The sequence below is a fragment of the Pyxicephalus adspersus genome, chromosome 4 (genome assembly GCF_032062135.1).
Source record: "Pyxicephalus adspersus chromosome 4, UCB_Pads_2.0, whole genome shotgun sequence".
NCBI classification, from domain to species: domain Eukaryota; kingdom Metazoa; phylum Chordata; class Amphibia; order Anura; family Pyxicephalidae; genus Pyxicephalus; species Pyxicephalus adspersus.
In genome coordinates this window covers 134,242,749-134,265,574 of record NC_092861.1, presented here as the reverse complement: position 1 = coordinate 134,265,574, position 22,826 = coordinate 134,242,749, and the positions used below count along the sequence as shown (strand labels likewise).

General features: G+C 34.8%; 1 protein-coding gene across 22 annotated transcripts in view; it reads right to left on the bottom strand.

The window, feature by feature from the left end:
* Positions 1-22,826, bottom strand: part of NRXN1 (neurexin 1) — an 892,798-nt gene that overhangs the window by 568,569 nt on the left and 301,403 nt on the right. For 12 of the 22 annotated variants that reach the window (XM_072409697.1, XM_072409698.1, XM_072409708.1 and 9 more), the window contains 3 exons: positions 9,681-9,982; positions 4,743-4,787; positions 3,615-3,776 (listed from right to left, as the gene is read on the bottom strand). In XM_072409697.1, the coding sequence (XP_072265798.1) occupies positions 3,615-3,776; positions 4,743-4,787; positions 9,681-9,982 (509 nt within the window). The other 10 variants (XM_072409703.1, XM_072409706.1, XM_072409707.1 and 7 more) reach the window with 3 other exon arrangements.

Here is a 22,826-nt window from a genome sequence, read left to right as displayed (position 1 = left end):
CAGACACTACTTAAAACTGTTCTACAATTTTAAAGGATATAATATAAAAGTTTTATGCCTAAAATCACCTTAAATGCAAGCTCAGATAACTACAGTGCTGAATGGTGTGTCTTTGAAACCGTTTTATGATTAAATTGCAGAAAAGTCCTTTATTTCCTGATATGACCTGTCAACCTACACATCTATGGGCTGGGACATTGCTGGAGTAATTTTTGATATTAAAGCGGACTTATCATAAAATTTTCAACATTATGTAAAAATGTGGCTATCCCTTTTACTTAATGAGTTTTTTTTCAATTATTTTGTTTTTTTTTTTTACTTTTTTGAGAAGGACCCCCTCTCTGCATTCTCCTTGTATCACATATCCTAGGAGACTGTGGGCTGCCCCTTCTGCACATGCCCCCGATGCATGCGCAGTCAAGGTGCTTTCCTCTAATGTAAAAAAGCAATTAGATCAGTACTCATATTTTTTACATTTGGAGGAAGACACATCACCTGATCTTGCAACAGCAGAGGACATCAGTAAGAACCTGGAAGAAAGAGGATGGCGACATAGAACAGAACGGCAAGCAATGGTAATGAGACAGAAGACAACTCGGGACTTGCTGGGGTCGGTTTGTGCAAGAATCAAGGGCATTTCACAAGTAAAGGTAAGTGAATTTTTATCTTTAATTAAAGTTCCACTTTAAGTCTGTATACAGAATGTCACCAGTTATGTTGCATACATCTGTAAATATAGTATAATATAAGAGAGGTCCACTAAAACTAAAAAACGTTAGATCCTAAAATAAATGTGTCATACTGGCAATTTCAGAGGTTCAAACAGGTTCTCTTTACAGCGCACCCCTTATGCTACAAATGCTAATAACTCATGATCAGTGAATATGAATAGAGAAAAAGGAAAGTGAATACATAGGCAAACAAGCAAGTCCTAATTAGGAGATATGCCTAATAATATTAACACCTGTTTAACCGATCCATGGCAGTCCAGGAAAATTGCTTGTTCAGTCGCCTGGTCTCTTTTTGATTTGCCAACATACCAGCAAATCAAAGGACTGTTAATTGTTTGGCCCACTTATAGTGATGAGTGTTTTCCATTACAAATTTATGTGCATGGATCATGCTGCACTTTTATTTTATGCCATAGGTAACACACGCTAGGATTTAAACCCTATGTTTTGTTTTCCATTTATCTTTAACCAATTTATTTTTTATTGTTTACCTTATGTTTTCTTTTATATTTTAGTTTATTGTATACCCACTCATACTTTACAGAACTAAATAGAATGTTCCTTCAAAAAAAGTGTAACTATGAAAAACATGTATCTTCAAACATTTTATTTAAAAAACAATTATTTTATTGTAAGAATATAAGTAAGTTTGATTTAGCATAGGAAAATTTAATCAACTAATGGGCAGAATTGTGTCACTTTCAGGGTAAGATTGGTAAAATATAGAATTCATGTACTACACTTATTATTTATTATTTTGTACCTATAGACACATTTTGGCTACAAGAAACATTTTTCATTTTTAGGCCTTAACCCTGTCTAAGAATTTTCTGACATTGGTGGGGGAAAACATGTCTTTCCACTACCAGTAAGACAATTAGTTGACACCTCATGAAACTGGTGACATTAGGTCCACAATATTTTCCTTAACACTGCGTGTGTTGGTGATACAATGCACAGTGAACCACGGACAAGTAGATGAATACACTGGTGAAATACACTGTACATGGTAATGGTTTGACCTGCCAAAGAATTTGTAAACCAATGGAGGTAAGTTTGAAGTCCAGACAACCCTTCTGATCAGAGCTGATCTCGAATGGCTGCCAGAGCTGGTCCTCCGTCTCACAGTCTGGTGATGGAAAAGTGATTTTTGGAGATTGATCAAAAAAAGTTGAAATGTTTACCAATTGCTTTTAATTGAAGTGTATGTATTTTCAATGTATTACATTGAGTGGATTGTTTTTTTCCCTTATCTTGAGTTTGTTTAAATCTCCAAGCATCACAACTCTGAAACAGGTAGCTATCCAAACACCTACAGAAAGCAATGTTAAAGCCACTCGTACAAGTTACTACATTAAATACCATCCCACAGTATATTTATATTATTGTGTTGTACTAGGCATTTAATTATGTAGATTGACACACACTGAAACACTTATTATTTTATACTATTATTATTTTTATTTTCAAATTAAAAATTGGTTAGATTTTCTGAGTGGTTTTGATTTCAAATGTCTTTTATGTAGAGATCCCAAAAAATGGGAGCCTACAAAGAAACCATTACCAAAACCCAGCTTCATTAGCCACTCACTGGCATTATGCATAGTCAGCAAACTTTATTGTTTTTTTTTTAACATCTCCTACCAGACTTTGCTCATCTCCTGAAGACTTCCAATCTAGGGGTTAGTCATACACATTAAAGGAGTAGCAGAGTCTTGCAGGGGATGTTGGATCATGGAGTTGTGTTGTCTATGCTTGCCTATACATGTATTGCTCTACTGTTTTCCAAGTAATGGATGGAAACAATTTATCATACAGCCTTTACACCTGGTGGATGCGGCCAAGAGTCACTGTATTATTCATATGCCAATGCTAAAATAAATTACACATACGCTTAAGCAATAGCTGATACATTGATTAAAACAAAATTTTCGAGCATGTCCTCAAAATCCATCAACATTTCATGATCCGTGCATATCCAAAATGGTACCTAAGTTGAAATGCTGAGACATTAACTATGTCAAATATACAAATGGGAGACTGTTCATACAACATAACTGTTACTAGAAGGAAAGCGTAAAAAACTGCTAAATATATATCTTGATGAATTAAACTTCATGATATACTTTCACAGCCAGTATTAGTTGGGGTTTACATATTTAAATTGTACATATAGGTAGGAATAGTTCATGAATAATCTATATTCACCTAATGAGTGATGTATGAATGTCTGCTAAGGCTAAGCTTCAAGTAATATTCAGAGAAATAAAATGTTTTTAGTTGTGCACTCATTATTTGAAAGACTTACATTAAATATTACTACCAACAGAAAAAACAAAATTGCCTTATTAAATGAAAGATATTCACAGATTATGAGTTCCTTCAAACTCTAAAACAAGTAGACCATTCTTATTTTAGCATATAAGTAAAAAGTATTCAAAGCATTCCATTATTTCTCCAGTGACTAACTTTATCCAAAACTGCTGGTTAACAGCACAAAACACAGAGGGCCAAAAATAACAGACTGTATGGCCTGATACAGTTTTCCAAGACTGGAGAAGATAGATTATCATGGGTTAAAACAAACAAACCTGGTATGCATGTGGTTTAGGATTAAAACGTTTGGCAAACTTTAAAAAATGGTTTTAAGAAAATCATTTCAGGTATGTTGGATCACCCAGGTTTACCCATAATAGTCCATGATTGCACTAAATCAGGTCCAAAGTATGTAACCTCTTTTGTAACTTCAATACAGTTTGGTACTCTTTGTTGGTAGAACATATAAAAACCATGGTAACTTACAAAAGATAATTGAAAATAATGTCACATAACAACATATTTTGCTAACATATGCTTTTATATAATTAGAAATAATTAGCCTACCTCCTTTAGACAGCCCATGAAGTTGTTGCTGACAGGTGAGCCTGGAAGATCAGCTGTGCTGGGGCTGCCTCCAACATAGAAAAAGTCATCTGAACCCAACATGGTGTAGTCTTCCTGCGTGTAGCCTGTTGTGGTCAGAATCCCATCCACTGATATTGTTACCTACATAACAAAGCACAGGGAAAGGACACGCTATACTCAGACCTAAATACTGCAGTTCTTGGATGTGCCTGATTTTAAACCTAGTTTGGAAATCCATTTTCATGTCTGTTTGAAGTTTGGTCTTGGTTTCTAAAATTCATCTTCCCCTAAAAGGATCTAAACTACTGTATTTCAGCTGTTGTCTCAATAATGAGCTAGTGTCAGTATTGTCCCTACAGCAACTGAACAGTTATTTAGCAGACACAAAAATGGTGTTAGTAAAATGCTTTCTAGGTTAGTTCAGCTGTTGTACGTATTAGTAAGTTTAGTAGTCTGTCATTGACTAGTTAAAACATGCAATTGGGAAAGGGGGACATAAATGACGCAAGCGGTATTAAGCACCACCACTATTTGCACTGGATAACAAATGAGCAGCAGCAAAAAAAAAGCACATGCAAAACGTAACATAAAACGCAAATAAACAAAGTGTAAAGCGCACTCTAGTGTGTCCATGCGAAAACACACTACAGACCATAAACAAGGACAAAGAAAAAATAAACATATAACCAAACTGCTTGTGATGGAGAAAGATGTATGGATGTACCATAACACTACAAGTCAAGCGTCCATGCCATGCTATATGAATGGTTAGATTCTGGCTGAGCCAGAAGCCACATGGGCCAGCCACAGGTTAGCTTTATTTTTGTTAATTACGGCTTGATGCAAAAGGTAGTAAAGTTAATGATGCCCCTATGTGTGAGTAAAACATAAAATTAAATAAAAATAATAGAAAAAAAAAGAATAAAAAATAAATTTGATAGGGACAGGTAAAACTAAGGAGGTCAACAACAGATGAAAAGAAGGAGTTGAAAGTAAGCAGAAGAGTACCAACCGCAGTTCCTCTTTTGTAATGATGTCTACAGTTAAAAGAAAGAAAGAAAAACACACGGCAAACCCAAAATAAGAAACAATTAGAATGATATCTACCGAACAATGTAGTTTGTTTACCATAGCGTGTCCAATGCCTGAGTGCTTTGTGGAGAAGGGGGGAGAAAGGAAATTAAAAACTGTGAACATAATAACGATTGTTACTTAAAAAAATAAGATGGTCACTACCATGTTAGTACATTTTTTGATTCAGGTAACGGTTAGTAGAATGACACATTCCATGAGTGACATGTTAGTTATTAAGCATGTTAGTAACATAGAAAAAAAGGGCAAAAAAATTTTACAAGAAAAAAGCAGACTAACAAGTAGGCCTCCAAAGAGGCAACCACGATAATATTTGTCCTGCAAATATATTTCATAACTTATCAGCTCTGTACTGAACAAAAACGGACACATGGTCACCATTCCCCCATATTTTTTACCCTATATACATCTGACAGACATTAAAAATGGCTAAAGAATCAAAATGGCCACATCCTGGAAATATGGCTCCATTTCAAAGTGTTTTGTTAATCCCTTTAGTTTTAATTCATAAATTAGTTTACATTTCCCCTACTACTGAAATTACAGCTCTCAAGGAATCCTCCTGAACTTCAAAACTTCTTTCGGTCATACTGATGGGCTTTTGGGGTCACAGATTACTGCAATGAAACAAAGCAAAGAAGATCCTCACACATATAATGAGTTGAATGGGTTTCTGCAACTGCCTTGTAAAAACATGCACCAGCTTGGCTATGCAGTCTCCATTTAATATCATATGTTTGTAATGAATATATTTTTGTAGAATTTTTATTTGTTGTTTTTTTATTTAACTAACCGCATGAGCAAAGGCAAATCTAGAAAGTGGGCGTCTATTGGCTTGCCAATTTATACTGATTTTCTGTATTTTGTGTGTGTATATATATATATATATATATATATATACACAAAAAAATAACTATTAATATGTTCTTCAAATATATCATGATTGAAATATGATGGTTGTAATAATTGTTAAGAAAAACAAAAAAATCCTAAGTGGCATATTTATCAAGCAGCAGACATCATTGAACCAGATGTCCAAAGTTCTATCAAATTCATCAGCAAATACTACTACTGCACCCACTGCAAGTCTGACACCCTGAAAATTAGAACTTGTATGCTTAATAAGTGGAAATGTTAATGACTTCAATAGGAAATTAGTGTGAATGCTGGACATTGACTTAAACCTTAATTTAGCCACATTTATTAAAATGCTCCTTAAAAATGTTTAGATTTCAAATGTCCTATTTCAGATTCACAATAGGCAATGAATGAAAGTAAAATGCATTTGTTTTGGTAAAGAATTTTTAAAATAGTACCAAGCATGATAGGCAGTGATTGCCAATGATATCTCATCAGTCTTGGAGGGATAAAATAAAAAAATTTTCAATGACCAAATGATTTAAAGAAAGCACAGGCTTACAGCAACTTAAAGGGCTCTATTTATAATTTCCCTGGTCCATGTGTTTAATGACAGTAGTTGATTCCAATCAGGGAATATTTGAGGGCATGTCATATCTGTTGTATAAGTAGAGCCCTAAGTGTCAGAAGGGTGCAATTTTTTCTATTTTAGTAATGAAAATTCAAGAAAACAGTATGTTTCTATTGTATTAAAAAAAATTTTTTAGAATATTCTTTTTTATTGTTATTATGCCATGGCGCTTGCAGTATGAAAGCAATTGGCTGTCCCCATTGAAAACATTTTCAGCACCTGCTGCCCCTGAAATCCCTAAAAGCCATGGAAAAAAATGGGTTGAAAATTGGTCTTACCTATTTTATTATTTTATTAATTTGCAGATGCAAACATGACCACACCATCACCACCTAATTTATAAATGTTCTTGTATGTATAGTGGACTAAATTTTGGCTGAGCACTTTTTTCCTTACTGCTCAAGCACTTGCATAGAATTGTAAAGCACTATATGTACAGATATTTCCTCCACAGCATGGTAGTCCTAATCCTGTTCTTTTTTACTGTTGCTTTGTGTAAGGAAAGGGATGATTTATAGCATTCATGAATTATCTAAACCTTTGGGACTACCGGAGAATCCAAGCTGGCAACCTGGGTGTACTGCTGAAAAAAATAAAATCAATCCATCTGATACCAGAAATGATAAGAGACAAGAAAATGGCAATCTGCTGATATCCTGGGAGTGATTTATTTTCCTTATATTTTTATACTACTAGGTGAGTAAATATTTTATCCTTTTGCTTACCAAAACAAATCATGTAAAGCTTTTTTTTTTTTTTTCTGCTATCGTTTCTTTTTAAGGAGCATTCTTGGATAAAATAAAATCATATTTCCCATTTAGAAAGTTAGATTTTGTTAGTTGATACTTTCTTGTTAGTTAAATTGCATGTGTGAAATCTAATATCTCAAATATATAGGCTGTATAAATACACAGATAAGGTGAAAATTAAAATGTAAAATAAATGGCATTGTTTTTTAGCTATATTTTCTAATAGTTGGAAAAACTGTATAAGTTATAAAAAAAACTGAGTTATAAGTTGCACATAGAAACCATACATCAAAAACATTTTAGAATGTTAATAAATATATTGTAAAAACATTTAAAAATAACTGCATTGTAGATCAGGAAGCTCAGGACAGAAAGTTTGAGAAGATAATATAAATGTAAGTGTAATTGTGAATGTTGCAAAAAAATATTTAACAAACATTGTAATTTTGTGTTTTTGCACAACTGCCTATAAAAATAAATAAAAATGCCTATAACAAAAGTATGCTAGATATGTAGATACATATCTGAACATAATTTACAAAGGCATGCTAAAAATGTTTCAGTTATGAGTAACTAAAAACAAAAAGCAGCCTGAAAAAAGTTTACTTTAATAATGTAATTTTTTCTTTTTCCTTTAATGTATATTTGCCTCTAGGAGGTAAATATAAAAATAAAAAATTTGTCTATTGGGTGTCTTTTCCATCCAGTTGAATACTTATTTAGGTTGTTTTTATCTTTTAGGCTAAGCTCCTAAAAGCTAAGCTTGGTAGAGGATAAATTATCTATAAATGAAATATTATCTCAATAAAAAATAATACAGTTCAATTGTTTTCACTTTTATCGTTCTGTCCTTCCAGTCAGATAGTTGTCACTTTATAATAGGATGTGAAAACAAGCAGTTCTAACTACATAAAGTTAAAGTAGGATGAAGAAAACACCTCATTGTGCTATAAAAATAATAAGTGCGATATTTATTGTATGTGTTGTATTCTCAACTACCACTTATTTTCAACATTTTTTTATTTTTTTAATATAAGTTAAAGCAAACGATTTTTCAACATTGTTGAATCTCTATCTGTAGTGTTTGTTTTCAGATAAAGGTAGTCACTGGATAAACATTTAGTTAACAAGAACAGTGACATCTAAATTTTTAAAATGGTAGCCCATATATACAAAAAAAAAAAATACATCGAAATTCTACATCATCAATTAATCATCAACCTTTATTTAAAGTCCATCTCCACCTTTTTGACAAATGTGATAGTAAAGAGCAGACCTGCAAAACAATATATATATATATATATATATATATATATATATATATATAGATTGATAGATATAGCTATAAATTAAATACAAATATAAATATATATATATATATATTACATTTATTACATATGTGTAATATATAACATATAACAAAATATGTAACATATATTAACATATATTAAATTCATCTTCAAGCTTTAAAAATGGTGTGTATTGTAGGAAAAAGGTAAAGTGTTGAGGGGCTTTAGAAATGTCTTGATTTTTTTTTTTTTTTAGAAAATTAGGAAAATCATTGATATTCACAGATGCTAAAGTAGGCAGTAGATATGGTCAAGGAACAGACCCAAGGAATTTTAAAAGTAGTCACATTTGCGTTGGGTGCAAATGGTGATGCTCACCTATAGATGCTTTATGATTTTGGTGTTCAGCTTTGTGGTATACCCGGGCATTTGTATGGATTTAGCACCATGCTGGACAAGCTATGTTGCCTTTGTTGAACCTTTTTAGCTAAAACATACAAAGGAATGGACGTATGTGAAGTACTAAAAAATTAAAGATTGTTGAGTACACTAGCAGAGCGTAGTGCATGATTTGTTAAATCTGCTGGGTGAATTGAACATTCTAAAAGACCACCAACCAGTTCACTACTTGTAGGGTTCATAACATAACCCACCATGAACTAAACATAGATAGAGCTTGGATTTGTTCTTTCTAAACGAATGTGACCTCTGGTCACACAATGGGCCACACTGGGAATTGCCTATATAAAGGCAGTCAGTTTTGGCATTGGAATCTTTACCCCCAATGATATCAGTGAGCTATCAAATAAGTATTATGTTGCCTTATTTGCTAATCAACTTTAGCTACTAAACCGTTTTAAATCTCATTGCAGATTTTTGCGTGATTACTTTTGCCTCACCACACCACATTTATCAAAATCGTGGAGATATTTTTCAGATTGCATTGGTTACCCTTACTTTGTGCCATTGTAAAAATCGACATTAACATGACTTTTATACATCTCACCTGCTGGATTTGTCCATCCGTTTGTAAGCTTTAAGGAAAGAAACCTTGCAAATTTGCATGATGGTGTTGAAAGTTTTTGAAAATTTGATGCAATGTACAAAAGGAAAAGTGAACACAAGATAAAGTTTAGACCTAACTTGGGTGCATTGGCAGCCAACTGAGTTATTATTTGTAATATATATATATATATATATATATATATATATATATATATATATATATATATATATATATATATATATATATGTTACTTTTTTTGGTATTTATTTAGAATGTGGAGAAAAACAGAACTCAACCAGCCCTTGACATTTTCTAGGTCTGCCCCTGCTCATGTGTGTAAAAATAGGTATCAGTAAGTATATTGTTGCTTAGTAGTATTGAGGACAAAAGAAATCACTTTTTCATCAATTTTACTGTTACCTGACGCAGGTTTCTTGTTACTTTCACATCATGCCAGTTATTGTCATTAAATTTTCCATTCACTGGTTCCACCAAGGCCTCAAAGGCCCCTGACCCCAAATTAATGACCAAAGACACTGCTCCGTTTTTCAGCGCTAGATTGACATAATCTGCAGATTTCCCTGTGTGAAGCATCAGTCCGTTCCTCTGAAGGGTTTTAAACGACAATGTAATTTCATCACTGCTGCTTTGTATTGGGTTTTGGGACAAGTCGTAGCAGAAGTACTCAGACCCTTTAAATGTTGCGATGTATTCTTCTTTTCCTAGAATTCAAAAGAAATGTATATTTATTATTATAAGTTAATAGGAGATGTTTAGTGTTTAGTAATTTTTTTTACAAATAAAAAAAAACAATATATACAATATAAAGTATGAGAATTTGAAAAAATAGTAACCTACTATAAACATCATAGTAGCATTTATCATAAAGGCATCTGTCATATTATGCTAAACTCTTTGTCAGTTTTATAAATGGTATAACTAACAAACACAGACAGAGATCCAAACAAACTGAGTGAATTGAGTGAGTGCTCTTAAACATCACTTTATGTGTTAACTTAATAAAAATATACATTTCAAAAATAAAAATTGAAATACTGTTCAATTTCATTTTTACTAAGGACCCCAGGAATCATTATCAATCATAATCAACAGTTGTACATACAATAGTACTGTCATCATCACTGAGTATTGTTTTTTTTATGTTACTCAGGTGGAAACAAGACTGTTTATTATTTAGGCTCAGTCTTTATAGCTTTTCCCCCCTTTTCTTAACAGTAAAGTATTTTGAACTTTTGAGTTGGTTATAATGGCTAATTTGCTCTTAAATGATCCTTTTACATGGTTGTTGGCCACCATTAGATTGAGCTGTGTTTTCATGGAAAGGTGTCTTTAGCAGCTCTGATCTGTCAAACCTGAACAAATGGAGATCCAAGACATACCACTAGATGTCACTAGAGCATAAACCAAAATTCTTTTTCTGATGGCATTTTAAATGCACAAAATCTTGGTTTATACTTGAGTATATATATATATATATATATATATATATATATATACACAATATTATAACTTTTTTGTATTATAACAGTTATTTGTAGTAATAAACTAAATTTATTACTAGAGATGTTTTTTTCTGGAATTGTTGAAGTGTATTTCCCTTTGATCTATAAACTGCATAAAGTGGGTTACTATGCCTAGTGTAATATTTGAACCAATTAGGTCTTGAAGTAATATAGTTTTGCTCCCATAGGAAAATCCCTTTATAAACTTAATCAGACCACACAATCGTGTTGGTGAGTTTAGTGTTAAATCTGGTCAACACATGGATAGCTTACAGCAGTAGGAAATAAAGGACAGAGTCTTACATAATTAACAGACAGACTACAGGAAATATATAGTGATCTAGTCATTCTAGTAGTTTTCTGGGACATCTGCTTCTCACTTTTCTAGAAAATTTCTTTGCATTTTTTACATACAAAATTGCATATTTTACATTTTACACAGGTCAAAAGGACCAGAATTCATTATCTTACATAACACCAACTAACATCTTCTAAGTCTTAAAAAAAAACAATTGCACATTTAAGATCTCACAACTCATTTGAAGGTCCTGTCAACAGCTCATAAAGTGGACAGTAATGATGAAGACACCGCAACCAAGTCGCTGTGAAGTAAAAAATTGTGTTTTTTTGGTCTTATCTTAACTAAGGAGGGCTAGAAAACTCCATCAGTTTTTATTACTGATTCACTCTAATGCAGGCTTTCCTGACCTTTTAAATATGGCGGAACTCTTGAAATAACTTTTAGGACTTCATGGAACCCCTTCTATAATTACTATATCCACAGCTCAGTATGTGGTGGCCAATGGGAAGAATGGCAAACAATGAGATACAAATTGCTTATTGCTCAAGGAAAAGCTAGCAACCTCTGGAGGAACCCTAGCATTACATGGAACCTTGGTTGAGAAACACTGCCATATCAGTTTGTCCCAGTGGCCCCTGACACCAGAACAAAACGTGATGGGACATCCAAAACTTAGGGTTGTCATAGAAAAATAAGGTGAGAAAAAATTATTAGATATACTTAAACAGCCAGCAAACATTACTTTATACTTTGTACTGTGTAAAAAAATACATTCCTTTATATAATTAAAGAAATAAAAATTCATTTCCGTTGAACTCTGTACTTTCCTTTTATATACTTTCCCATTGTGTTATGAATGTAAAACGGAAATAAAAAGCCATTTAGTACTTTGAGATTTATTGGCACGTAATCCTTTCCATAATAAAAAAATGACTAATATCTAGTCTCACAGTACTGGGATCATTTTCACTTACATTAAACAGAACTGGCAAAACACTGGTGCAGAGATACCTTTTCATTTAAAAATTAGAACAGTAAGACTCCATTTGACCAAAATCACACTGGTGAGTCAAAAAGGTTTTTATGTTAGAAATGCGTCTTTACCGCACTCTATAATTATAGGCCAGTCAAAGGAATCATTTTACTGTGAATGACCGAGCCCGAGTAAAATCAGCTTCTCCAGGGCTTAGAAAAGATTGGAAAAAGCTTTTAAGAAGGTTAACAGTTTGTATGTATCACGCCTTTCTTAAGTATTCAAGGCTAAATCTTTTGAGCTAATGGTATTTTCCTTGGGAAAGCGAATGAAAAGCCAATTCAGCACGTCTGCACCTTGTATTGGAAAAAAAAGTAGCTTCATATGTCACTGAAGATCTGATCAGCACCTAGCTGCAGACAGAATGTATTTAATGCACTTTCCTGATGGAAGTTCTCAAAGTCAAATCATTGTCTGTAATCTCTGAATTCTTATTGTTCTGCTGCTTTTTCTGCAATCAATAAGAATAGATTAGGCAGCGTCTTCTTTTTTTAGTTTTTACTATTTTGCTCCTTTTTTATATGCCGCTATAAAGAAATCCCCAATTGTACATTGAAACTGATAAAAGATCATTAAAAATTGATTTTTTTAAAATGATCTCTAAAGTACAGTACATGAAAAAAATAAAAACAAATGCATTTGCTTGTTTGCGATGGCAAATAATGTCCGCCATTTATCTAGCTGCAGTTTAGAATTAAAAGACTGTATCCTGCTAGTGAGCTGACCTGGAATCAATAAAAACACTACTGGGCAATTGCTACCTGTAATATTTTTGAAAAATGAACAAAATTGTATAGAAGGACTTTTATTAGGAGTATTTTACAAGGCAGAAGGAGCAAACTACGGTCAATGTTTTAATCTGTGATTTGTTCTTACAGTAGCCGAAAGGTGTAGTAAGACAGACAGCTATGGAGTGGGTCATGTGACTCACCAAATGTGAATTATCCTAAAAAGTTAGTGGTATTGTTGTTTTGTTCTTGTTTAAGATGAATATTACTGTGCAAATGTAAAGTGCCTGCAACAGACCTTTCATCTAAAAAGAAAATATGCCCCATGCCTACCCCCCCCCCTGCACCCACCACAATATGAAAAGATGACTTTTACATTTTTATCTTTATTGGTTCTTTTCTATGTTGCACATTCTTCCACTTGCCACATGGGAATGACAAGCAGCCTTTTGCTGTAGCCCCCTGGCATACGTATGGTACATATCCCAGGAGGTTTAGAGTTTGGTTGTAGAAACCTGGAAAATATTTCTGACTCCTGGTGATGTTAAAAAAAAAGACGGGGACCAAGCTTGGTAATGCTGCAGCGGAGTGGTAGACTATAACACAACAGCATGGGATTAGCTGGGCAGGTAGGTATGTTTTTTGAGTTTTAACCAATAATAAAAGTTTAGACCATTGAGAAGTTAGCACACATGTTAAGGAATCAATGCCTGGATACATTACAATCATGAGTCATTTAAGTAACAAAAGTGATCCAAGTATACATTGGGCCAGATTTATCAAAACTCTCCAACACTGGAAAAGATTAGAAGATAGAATATTATGGGGAAACCTGGAATAGATTTCATAAACATCACCTGGACCAGATCTATTCCATATCTGCTGATCACCCAGGTTTACCCATAATAGTCAATCTTTTCCTGTCTTTAAAAAATCCAGCCCAGTCTCTCAATGCTAGAAAATTCTATGCAGACAATAAAGCAAACTCTTTTCAGATTCACCTTACATTGTACATACACTGTGTAATATTGTTCTTTCCTCAAGGGCTGCAGGCAAGAAAAAAATACTAATTGAACAATAATAACCTCCACTCTACCTCTGCCCTAAATGCTCTGACAGCTTTTTTTGACAAGCCACCAAATTATTTTTACTGGCTCATATATCAGGTCATCAGCAGCTCTGACATTTAATGGTGTATTAATCCGAGAAAAAAAAAAGAAAACCTTACTGTTCTTTGAGATATGAAGAATGTTTTTCTTCTTATGTGTTGCAAAATTCTCTCTGCTCAGCTACAAGCTTATCACTACACACAGTTACTATGGTCAGTTGTTGTCATGACAACACAATAGATTTGAGAGAAGGTAATAAAGGGGTAATTCATTGAAAGTGATGCTAACTAAATATGGCCATGTGGTCAATAGCCAACATTAAAACAAGTTTATTATTTTGAGACTGGTTACAACAGGAAACAGGTTATTATTTCTCTGGCCAGGACAGCAAAATGTTCTCCATTGTAACTAGTGACAGAATCCCAAGTATGCCATGGGCCTTACTGCCTTAAAGTGGAACTAAAGTTTGTATGATCAGGTATTATTATTATTATTATTATTAATAATAAATAATAATAATAATACCTGATCATACAAACTTTAGTTCCACTTTAAGGCAGGTAGACCATTATTGCAGAAAGAGGCAATTTCTACAATGGTCTTACCTACCTGATCGCTGCGGGTTTCCGAAATCAAACCTAAGCTGCGCATGCGCCAGCTTTGGTTGCCAAGGAATCCCAGCTTGCCTTGCATTTGCCAGGATGAATGAACTCCAACATGCCTGTGCCGTATTTACTTTATCCCAGTCCGGCCCATCAAGACTGCCGAAGATCATCCAGAAGAGGAAGAAGGAAGGAAGATGGCAGTGCCCAGTGCTGGAACATGGACAAATGAGCTGCACAGATTTGGTTCCATTTAAAGCCTAAATACTGCCAGTTACCATTTCCCTATCTAATGGTCATAGCCATAGTTCATGATTGGAGGGGAGAATGCTAGTAGATGGTGCTAAGCCCTGAAGTCAAGACCACAGTGAAAAAGCAAAGCAAATCTCAGTAGGGTAGACAACGGTTTTCTGGGATAACAACGAATATTAACATGTTTTGGCACCTGCCATAGGTAAAATACCTTTAAACATTGATACATGGATGGCAGAATCATTTTAAAACCTTCTACCAGGATTATATTAACAGCTGAGATTATTTCAAATTCAAGTATTTAAAAGACTATTCAATTAAATAGGCGTAACAACATAAAGACTACAATGAAAGAACATCCCACGTTCTACCTATTTGTGTATTAAAGCAAAGCAGATTTTGTCCATGCATTGCTGAATCTTTATAGAGGGCTGGAGAACCCTCCAGGTAATTTGGGTTTCTGTTTATTTATTTGTATATAGTCTCCCCCTCTATTCTTATAGTCTCCCCCTCTCCTCTTATTACATCTTAGCAGCAATGTTTCAACCATTTGAGGTGCATTGCAGTACTTTGATTGCTTACTTAACCCTATCTTGCCCCATACCATCAATACGCTCTGTCCCTCCTCCATGTGGATACTGGTTCATCTCACCATTCAATCTCATATTTGGTCATGTATTTAGAAGTTTCTTCTAAATATTCTATGGTAAGTGGGTAGCCTGAGAACAGCCTACAAGCCTCACTATCAAAGCGGCAAAGAGGTTACACCACCAATAGAATTTAGAAGAGGCTCCAGGCTGGAAAGTCTATATATAAAAAAATATATTCTGGCACACAGAAAATCAGAAAATGAAAATCTAAACTTAGAAACATGCATCAAATTACTGTTTCATATAAGAGCTGTCATACACAAATACATTTTACCCTAAGAAAAAAGGAAATAAATGAGACACCTAAAAGAGAAAACATTGGCTGATTTGACCTCTTGCTCTGGCTTCTCTGCCATCAGACAAGGGTGAACGAATCTCTCTCTCTTTTTTGCTTTCTTGCTCCTAAAAACATGAAAGCTTTAAAAAATAAATTTGCCACATCTAGCTAATTAAAATGATCACTGACAAGCCTGGCATATTTTCTATTAGGAGGAAGAAGAAGAAGAAGAAAAAACTGTGCGGCAATAATTTCAGCAGACTGAACAGGTAATTAGGCTCACAATTCCTGGTATTGTTAGCAGTGGGTGATTGCTTCGCTCCCTTAATGTTATATATAAAAAAAACCCTACACATAGGCATTTAAAATCATTATTAGGAAGCTTTTTCTTACATTTCACGCCACCCTAAAACATATTTTGGCATATACATTTTTTTCACTACATTTTACACATAGTACACATAGTAACTGATTCAAAAGCCTAAACACTGAATAGGTCAAAATATAGCTTCATACAAAAAATTAAATGATCTAAATGATTTTTGAAATATTTTTGCCAGGTAAATTTAAGATTTAAAGAGGAAGTAAACTAAAAAGTGCCTAAAACAAAAAAAAAATAACTAATCTTCAATCTCACAGAGCAGTCAATCAGTCCAGAGGTGTCTTCCATTGGATCCTGCGTTGTCCCGGTATGCGTCTCCGAGCTGGCGCGCCACGTGTTGTTATCTTCACCTCTTTTTCCTGGTTCTTCTTCCTACGTCACCCGATGCAGGAGGGAGAACGGGTGACGTAGTTTAGAAAAAAAACTTACCGATCTTACCGCATGTGTGAGATCAGCAAAAGGCTGCTTCTGTGCATACCCTAGATGCTCTGGCATACACAGAAGGAGCACCGAAGAGCCTCCCGGAATGCAGGACGTAGGTATCCTGGGATGCAGGACATAGGTATCCCGGCAGACTTTGCATCCCCTAGACGATCAAGAATTAGGGGGCGGCGCTGCACCCTTATTTTTTAAAAAACAGAATGTTGCACTTAAAGAAAACCTAAACAAACAGGATTTTTTTCCTTACATAAAAGGGTTGTCTACCCTTTTATGTAATGTGAAATTTCTAAATTTAGGTACACTTTAAGTTAAATCTGTTGATCATGCAAGCAGATCTGTTATTTTTTTACTTCTTTAAGAGGTTGACAACAGCATTAGACCTGCAGTGACATTGTACAACAGTGTTATCACCAGTAGATGGGCTAGCTTTATACTTAAAATGTAAACTTTCAAATTTGTTACATACACTTTAACCCCAGATTCAAATAATTATCACTTAAGTATTACAAAAGAGTTTATCTTGGTTAAAAGTTGTGTAAATATTAGGTGGAAAGTGATAAACTGAACTCTAAAAATTCTAAAGAGTCTAAACCTAAAAATTCTAAAAAGTCCCACCCACATCATTCCTAAAAGAGAGAAGACTGCAGAAACAGAATCATTTTTTACAGTTTGTAATCAAATGGTGGTTCTACTTTAAGGCTTTTGCAATAACAGCGGCTGCAAAAACCAATGAAAAGGAACAGAATTACAAAACGAACAAGAAGCATACGTGTTTTCTAACAGGGATTGCAATAGCGTTCTGAGCATTTTTGTTGTGATTGCTGAGTCATAATCAGGGACTTATCCACTCAAGCTAAGCCTTTCCTTTGGCTGGTAATTGCACTGAAGCCCTCTTTACAAAACACGGCTTACTTTTAAAGATTGGATGCGGAAATGAAGCCTTTGACATTGTTTAATCACAGAGAGGGACTGAAAGTACTTGTAAGAAATGGTGGCTGCGCATTAACAGATTTTAAAGGGTGTAACCTTAACCTCAATATAGCTCAGGATGTGCTATAAGGGGGAGGAGACTTACATACAACTAATAATTTCATTGGCTGTGGAAAATGTTGTTTGTTACGTAGGGCATCCCAGAAATTCTCTTTAGCAGCTTTTGTAGTATAAATAGTCAGTCAAATGTCAAAAGGGAGAAGTAAGAAAAAAAGGGTATATTAGGTTTATCCAATAGATTCTACATGCGTCCGTGGGTAAAGACTAAAATGGAAATCCAAAGAAATACTAACAACATCTACCATTCATTATGAAATCATTTAATTTACCAGAACCTCACTAAACATTGTTAGCCTTGTGTAGCCAATGAACATAGCATTGTTTCAGAAAAAAAATATACAGCCCTTTCTATAAAAGTAACCTAAAGCTAAACGTTATTGTTTAAGATACTCAAAGTATTGTAAATGAAAAAGTAGCTCAGTGTAAGGGAGATGCAGTGATCTTGTGCCGTAAGCCTACAAATCCTGTTTACACCCTTGATGCAGCAGCAAAAGAGATTAAGCATTTGTCTGTTGTCTGCTCTGCAGCTTGCAGCAACCATAGTTTCCCTTTAACTGTGCATGCAGCTGAAGAGCTTTTACAATATGTTCTACAGCCAATGAGCAGAGTAGTTCCTGGTTATAAACTTACTCTGCCATTGGCTACTGTTCCATATAACTTTCCTGGTCCTAGGCACCAGTTGCTTATTGTAGTTGTTGCTTTGAACTTTTGCTTTGCAGACTGAAAACCTGACCTTTTGACTGTTTAGCTCTGTTCCTAGATTGCCTCTGCTGGACCAGCAGTTAACTGCCACTGTTAATTGGCCCTAGACTGTCTGACTCTGCCTCTGGTTTTCTGTTAGTCCTTTCCAGATGTCATCCTTTGTGTGCTATCTAACTGTGTTCTGCGAAGACACAACTCTCATCCAAAAACTGAAGAGGCTTATTATAGATAATTAGTGCAGAGGCGAAATGGGGGATTGCCCCCTGGTGAGCACTGTCACTGGACAAGGGCCTTACACTAAAACTAATGACTTTTAGGAAATCCTTTCCAGCTTTGCTGGATCACCCAGCTTCACTGTTGAAAGTGTATCCTCTCCAGCCTTGGAGAGCTTTAATAAATCAGGCCCACTGCATGTGCTGGGTGCTGTAGCGATAGGGTGGGTCCATGACTCTCTGAACTAACAATATATCCTCAGTCTTCCTGGGAAAATGAAGGAGACAAAAAAAGAAAGTGAAGAAAAGGAGCTGAGCACTGCAGCCTGAGCTGTTTTTCTTTTTCAATTTACAATACCTGGCACATCTTTAATAAAACATTTTTTGGGAAGGACATTATGGTATGTATATAAAACTGTTTAGAAGAGTTACTCTTTACATGGATGTATGGCTCATCACCAATATTTTGTGTTTCCGTTCTAGTATGCCATAAACTTTCCAGTACAGTTGACTAGTAGCCCCCGTTACAGAAGCACACCACGTCTTGCTATTTTAGGCTCATTAGACTTTGACGTTGGGCTATTGTGTTCCTTAGCAACAGCACACCTGAAATATTCAGCATTGCTGGAAACATCAGTAGAGTCATTAGCTTTCATTTAGGAAAGACTTTCTATGTCATATGCAATAGAGAGTCATTTAGCACAGAGTAGGCTACGGTTAACAGATATGGAGCTTTATTGAATAAATCTTAACAAACGCACGCATAAAAACAAAAAAAAAATATGCAAATGTGTTCTGGTAATTCAATAAATAAAAGAAGAATTTTACTTGAAATGTTAAATGTTTCAACATTAGAATGTTTGTACTGCAAAATTTTGGGATGTCACATCAATATGAAAGGCAGGAAATTGTACAAAAATAAATAATTTATACTAAATAAGAAATCATTTCATCTTTCATCTACTAGGTAGATGATGGATGTCATTAATTATCGATATGAATAATCTCTTATTTATATAAAATATCATGTGTCTATTTACCAACCTTTTACTGGTCTGAAGATCTGCATTTTATTTATCTATCTGATGGCTAAAAGATATATAGATAAGACATGTTCATAAATGAGGCCTAACACATATGAAATACTCCAGATTTCGTTAAAGACAAAATAAACCCCGCTAGATTTAGCTTCCTCATTCCATTGCAGTGTAGGGATATTCTCCTTGTGACATTTGGCAATCTTGACTGGCCGGACCGGGATGGCCTAATTCTCTGCACAGGAGTTCATTCTGTCCCGGCAAGGCATCCTGGCAACTAAAGCTAAATGTGAATGTGCAGCCCAGTTTTTTTACAGTTCAATGGAGTGATTGGGCAGGTAAGAGAGATTGTTGCAGAGCATTGCCTGTCACTTTCTGCAATCATGAATTGCCTTCTTAACAGTTTTTAAAAGTAGAACTTTAGTTTTACTTTAAATCATATTTCTAGTCCTTACTTTTTAGTTTTTGATAGACCATAAATAGGTTACAAACCCGAAATCAGATTCTCATTGCTCTCTGCAAACTCGTTGGAGAGATTTCCTACTATATCCTGTCCAAGTTGTCACTGGAACTAAATGACGACGGGTTCCACCATTGACAGATGATAATAAAGGAAATAAAGAGAAATCCTCCCACCAGGGATACAGAATTTTAGGTGTAATAGGTAAACATTTACAGACACCTTCCACTTTTAGCAATATCAATCTAAAATTCAAGTGCCTTGCTTGGAAAAGTCAGGTGACCAGTTATGAATGAAATCCAGATGGGAGGGGTAGGTGACACTGCTGTGTGAAAGATGACTAGCAAGTTAATAAAGAATACAGTGTGAAAAGTATGGGAAGGGCAAGAAGGGGGAATATCTACAAACTTGCTAACATTTTTTTTTAATTGGAAAGAATATGGGTTTGCACCCTTTTAAGGCGCACCACTGCCTGAAGCTCCATTAGAAAGATTTCTCCTTACTTTATGTTCCTGGATTCAAACAGCAATTTTTCATTTGTATATGCAATTAAAATGTCTATTTATATCTGTAGTGAGGGTAAATCTCTCTAACAAAGCCCAGATAGCAATAAAACTCAACAGGTAATCTAATTATTCTACACTTTATACAAAACTGAAAGCAACATCACACATACAGTTTACCTAAGGTGCATTGCTATTCAATGCCACATAGATATCAAAATGAATGTAACAAAGAAACCTGACATTTTACATTTAATACACAGTCAGTCAGTTAAAATGTTATGCACAAGCCATGTTCAACACTTATTCTCTAGCATTTTTTTATTGTGGTCAAATAAATGATTTATACATATAAATTAAATAGTGTAAAGTGAAACAGCTACAGATAATAAAGAATGATGATGATTTGGAGTAACATTCAGGAGTTATAATGAAAATGTTTGCTGATTAAGCTAAGAGTAGGAGTAAATTATATTAGGATTTGTTTATGTGTTCATATTTTTGTGGGCTTACAGTATATTGTTTATCTGCATAATGCATGCATGTTTTAAATTATTGTAACATTACCACATTAGCTTGTTTTGTCATAAAATGTTTGGCTTTTTTTATCATTGTTTTAGAGATAGTAGGGAAAGGTAAAACCCCTCAGTAGATGTGTTTAGAAAAGGTTCGGTTGAGAATTGGTCAAGGTCTAACTTGGTTCAGAAACTCCAACTCAAAATCAATAATTTTGAATGAACCATACTATACCAGGCAATGACAGGTATAAAATATGGCTCAGCCAATTCAGGTGCCAAAAATGTCAACTTTCATAGTTTGGTGGCCAGATTGGCTAAGCCGTAATACACCAGTCAATGGCTACAGTATGGCTCAGCTGTTCTGGCCACTAGATGATGACATCTGTCAGCTGTGCCCTATTATATAGGTCACTGAAGTACACAAAAAGAAACACTGTCATATGTGAGATTGTAACTCTAATTGCTTAAATTCGGATTTCACATCCAAGGTCTGAATAGCCATGGTCTGAGTTGGGATTGACTCCAGTTGGAACTATCCAATTAGCTGTCAGTTCATTTTTTGCTGTCGGTTGCATAGATAACTCTTCACTCCCTGTGCTCAAAGTGCAAGAACAGGTCCTAAGAAATCTATAAAAAAAATGAAAGTCCATCTGATTTGGCATCTTTATCAAAAAAATTACCCCCACCTCCCGCTTTAGTGATACATTATGAAGTGGTGGGGAAAGCAATAAAAACATTATCAACAATATTAGAAAATGTGTTTATCCTAATTATCTGATCAGAACAATAGGCCTGATTTATCAAAACTCTCCAAGGCTTGAGAAGATCAATGGCATAATTTCATCAGTGAATATGGGTGATCTAGCAAACCTGGAATGGATTTCTTAAAAGTAATTTGCTAATTGTTAGCAAATGTTTTCAATCATTGACCAGATCCATTCTAGGTTTGCTGGATCATCCAGCTTCACTGATGAAAGTATGCCATTGATCTTCTCCAGCCTTGGAGAGTTTTAATAAATCAGGCCTATTGTTCTGATCAGATAATTAAGATAAACACATTTTCTAATATTGTTGATAATGTTTTTATTGCTTTCCCCACCACTTCATAATGTATCACTAAAGCGAGAGGTGGGGATAATGTTTCACTGATGAAAGTGTATCTTCTCCAGCTTTAGTAAATCAGGCTTAATATGTATTTCAAAGCAACACCAGTTTCCCAAAACAAGTACTATGGGATTACGTAACAGTTAAGTTTAAAAAAGTGTTCTACAAACAGATCCAACAAAATCCTTATTGTATAAAAGTTCTTTCATCAAAACAAATTGTTCTAAACATATAAGGCCCATTTCAAAGTATGCCTAGGTGAAGTGATATCAATATTCTTCCAGAAAGAATTATGTTGAACACAGAGTAGCCAATATCTTGTAAAATTGTACCCTTGGAATGAACTAGAATATCTTCTTACAAGATTTTGCCTAATCTGCACACAGAAGTACAAAAATGTTATATGTTTCTTCTTTTAACCACCTAGCAGTTATGCCCGACCTTGGTACGGGCAAAAAAAAAAGGCTAGGATGGTTAAGTCCGTAATTTTTCACATGCTTACCTCCATGGTCCCGCTGCACATCCAGCGTCGTTTTCCAATTCCAGCGTCGTCCTCCGTCGATCTCCCTCCGTCGATCTCCAGCGCCGGGTGCCGGTGGGTCCAGGTAAGATGCCGGCCGGTATCTTGTGTTCCGCCGCCCGGCATCTTGTGTTCCGCTGCCCGGCCGGCGGAACACAAGAT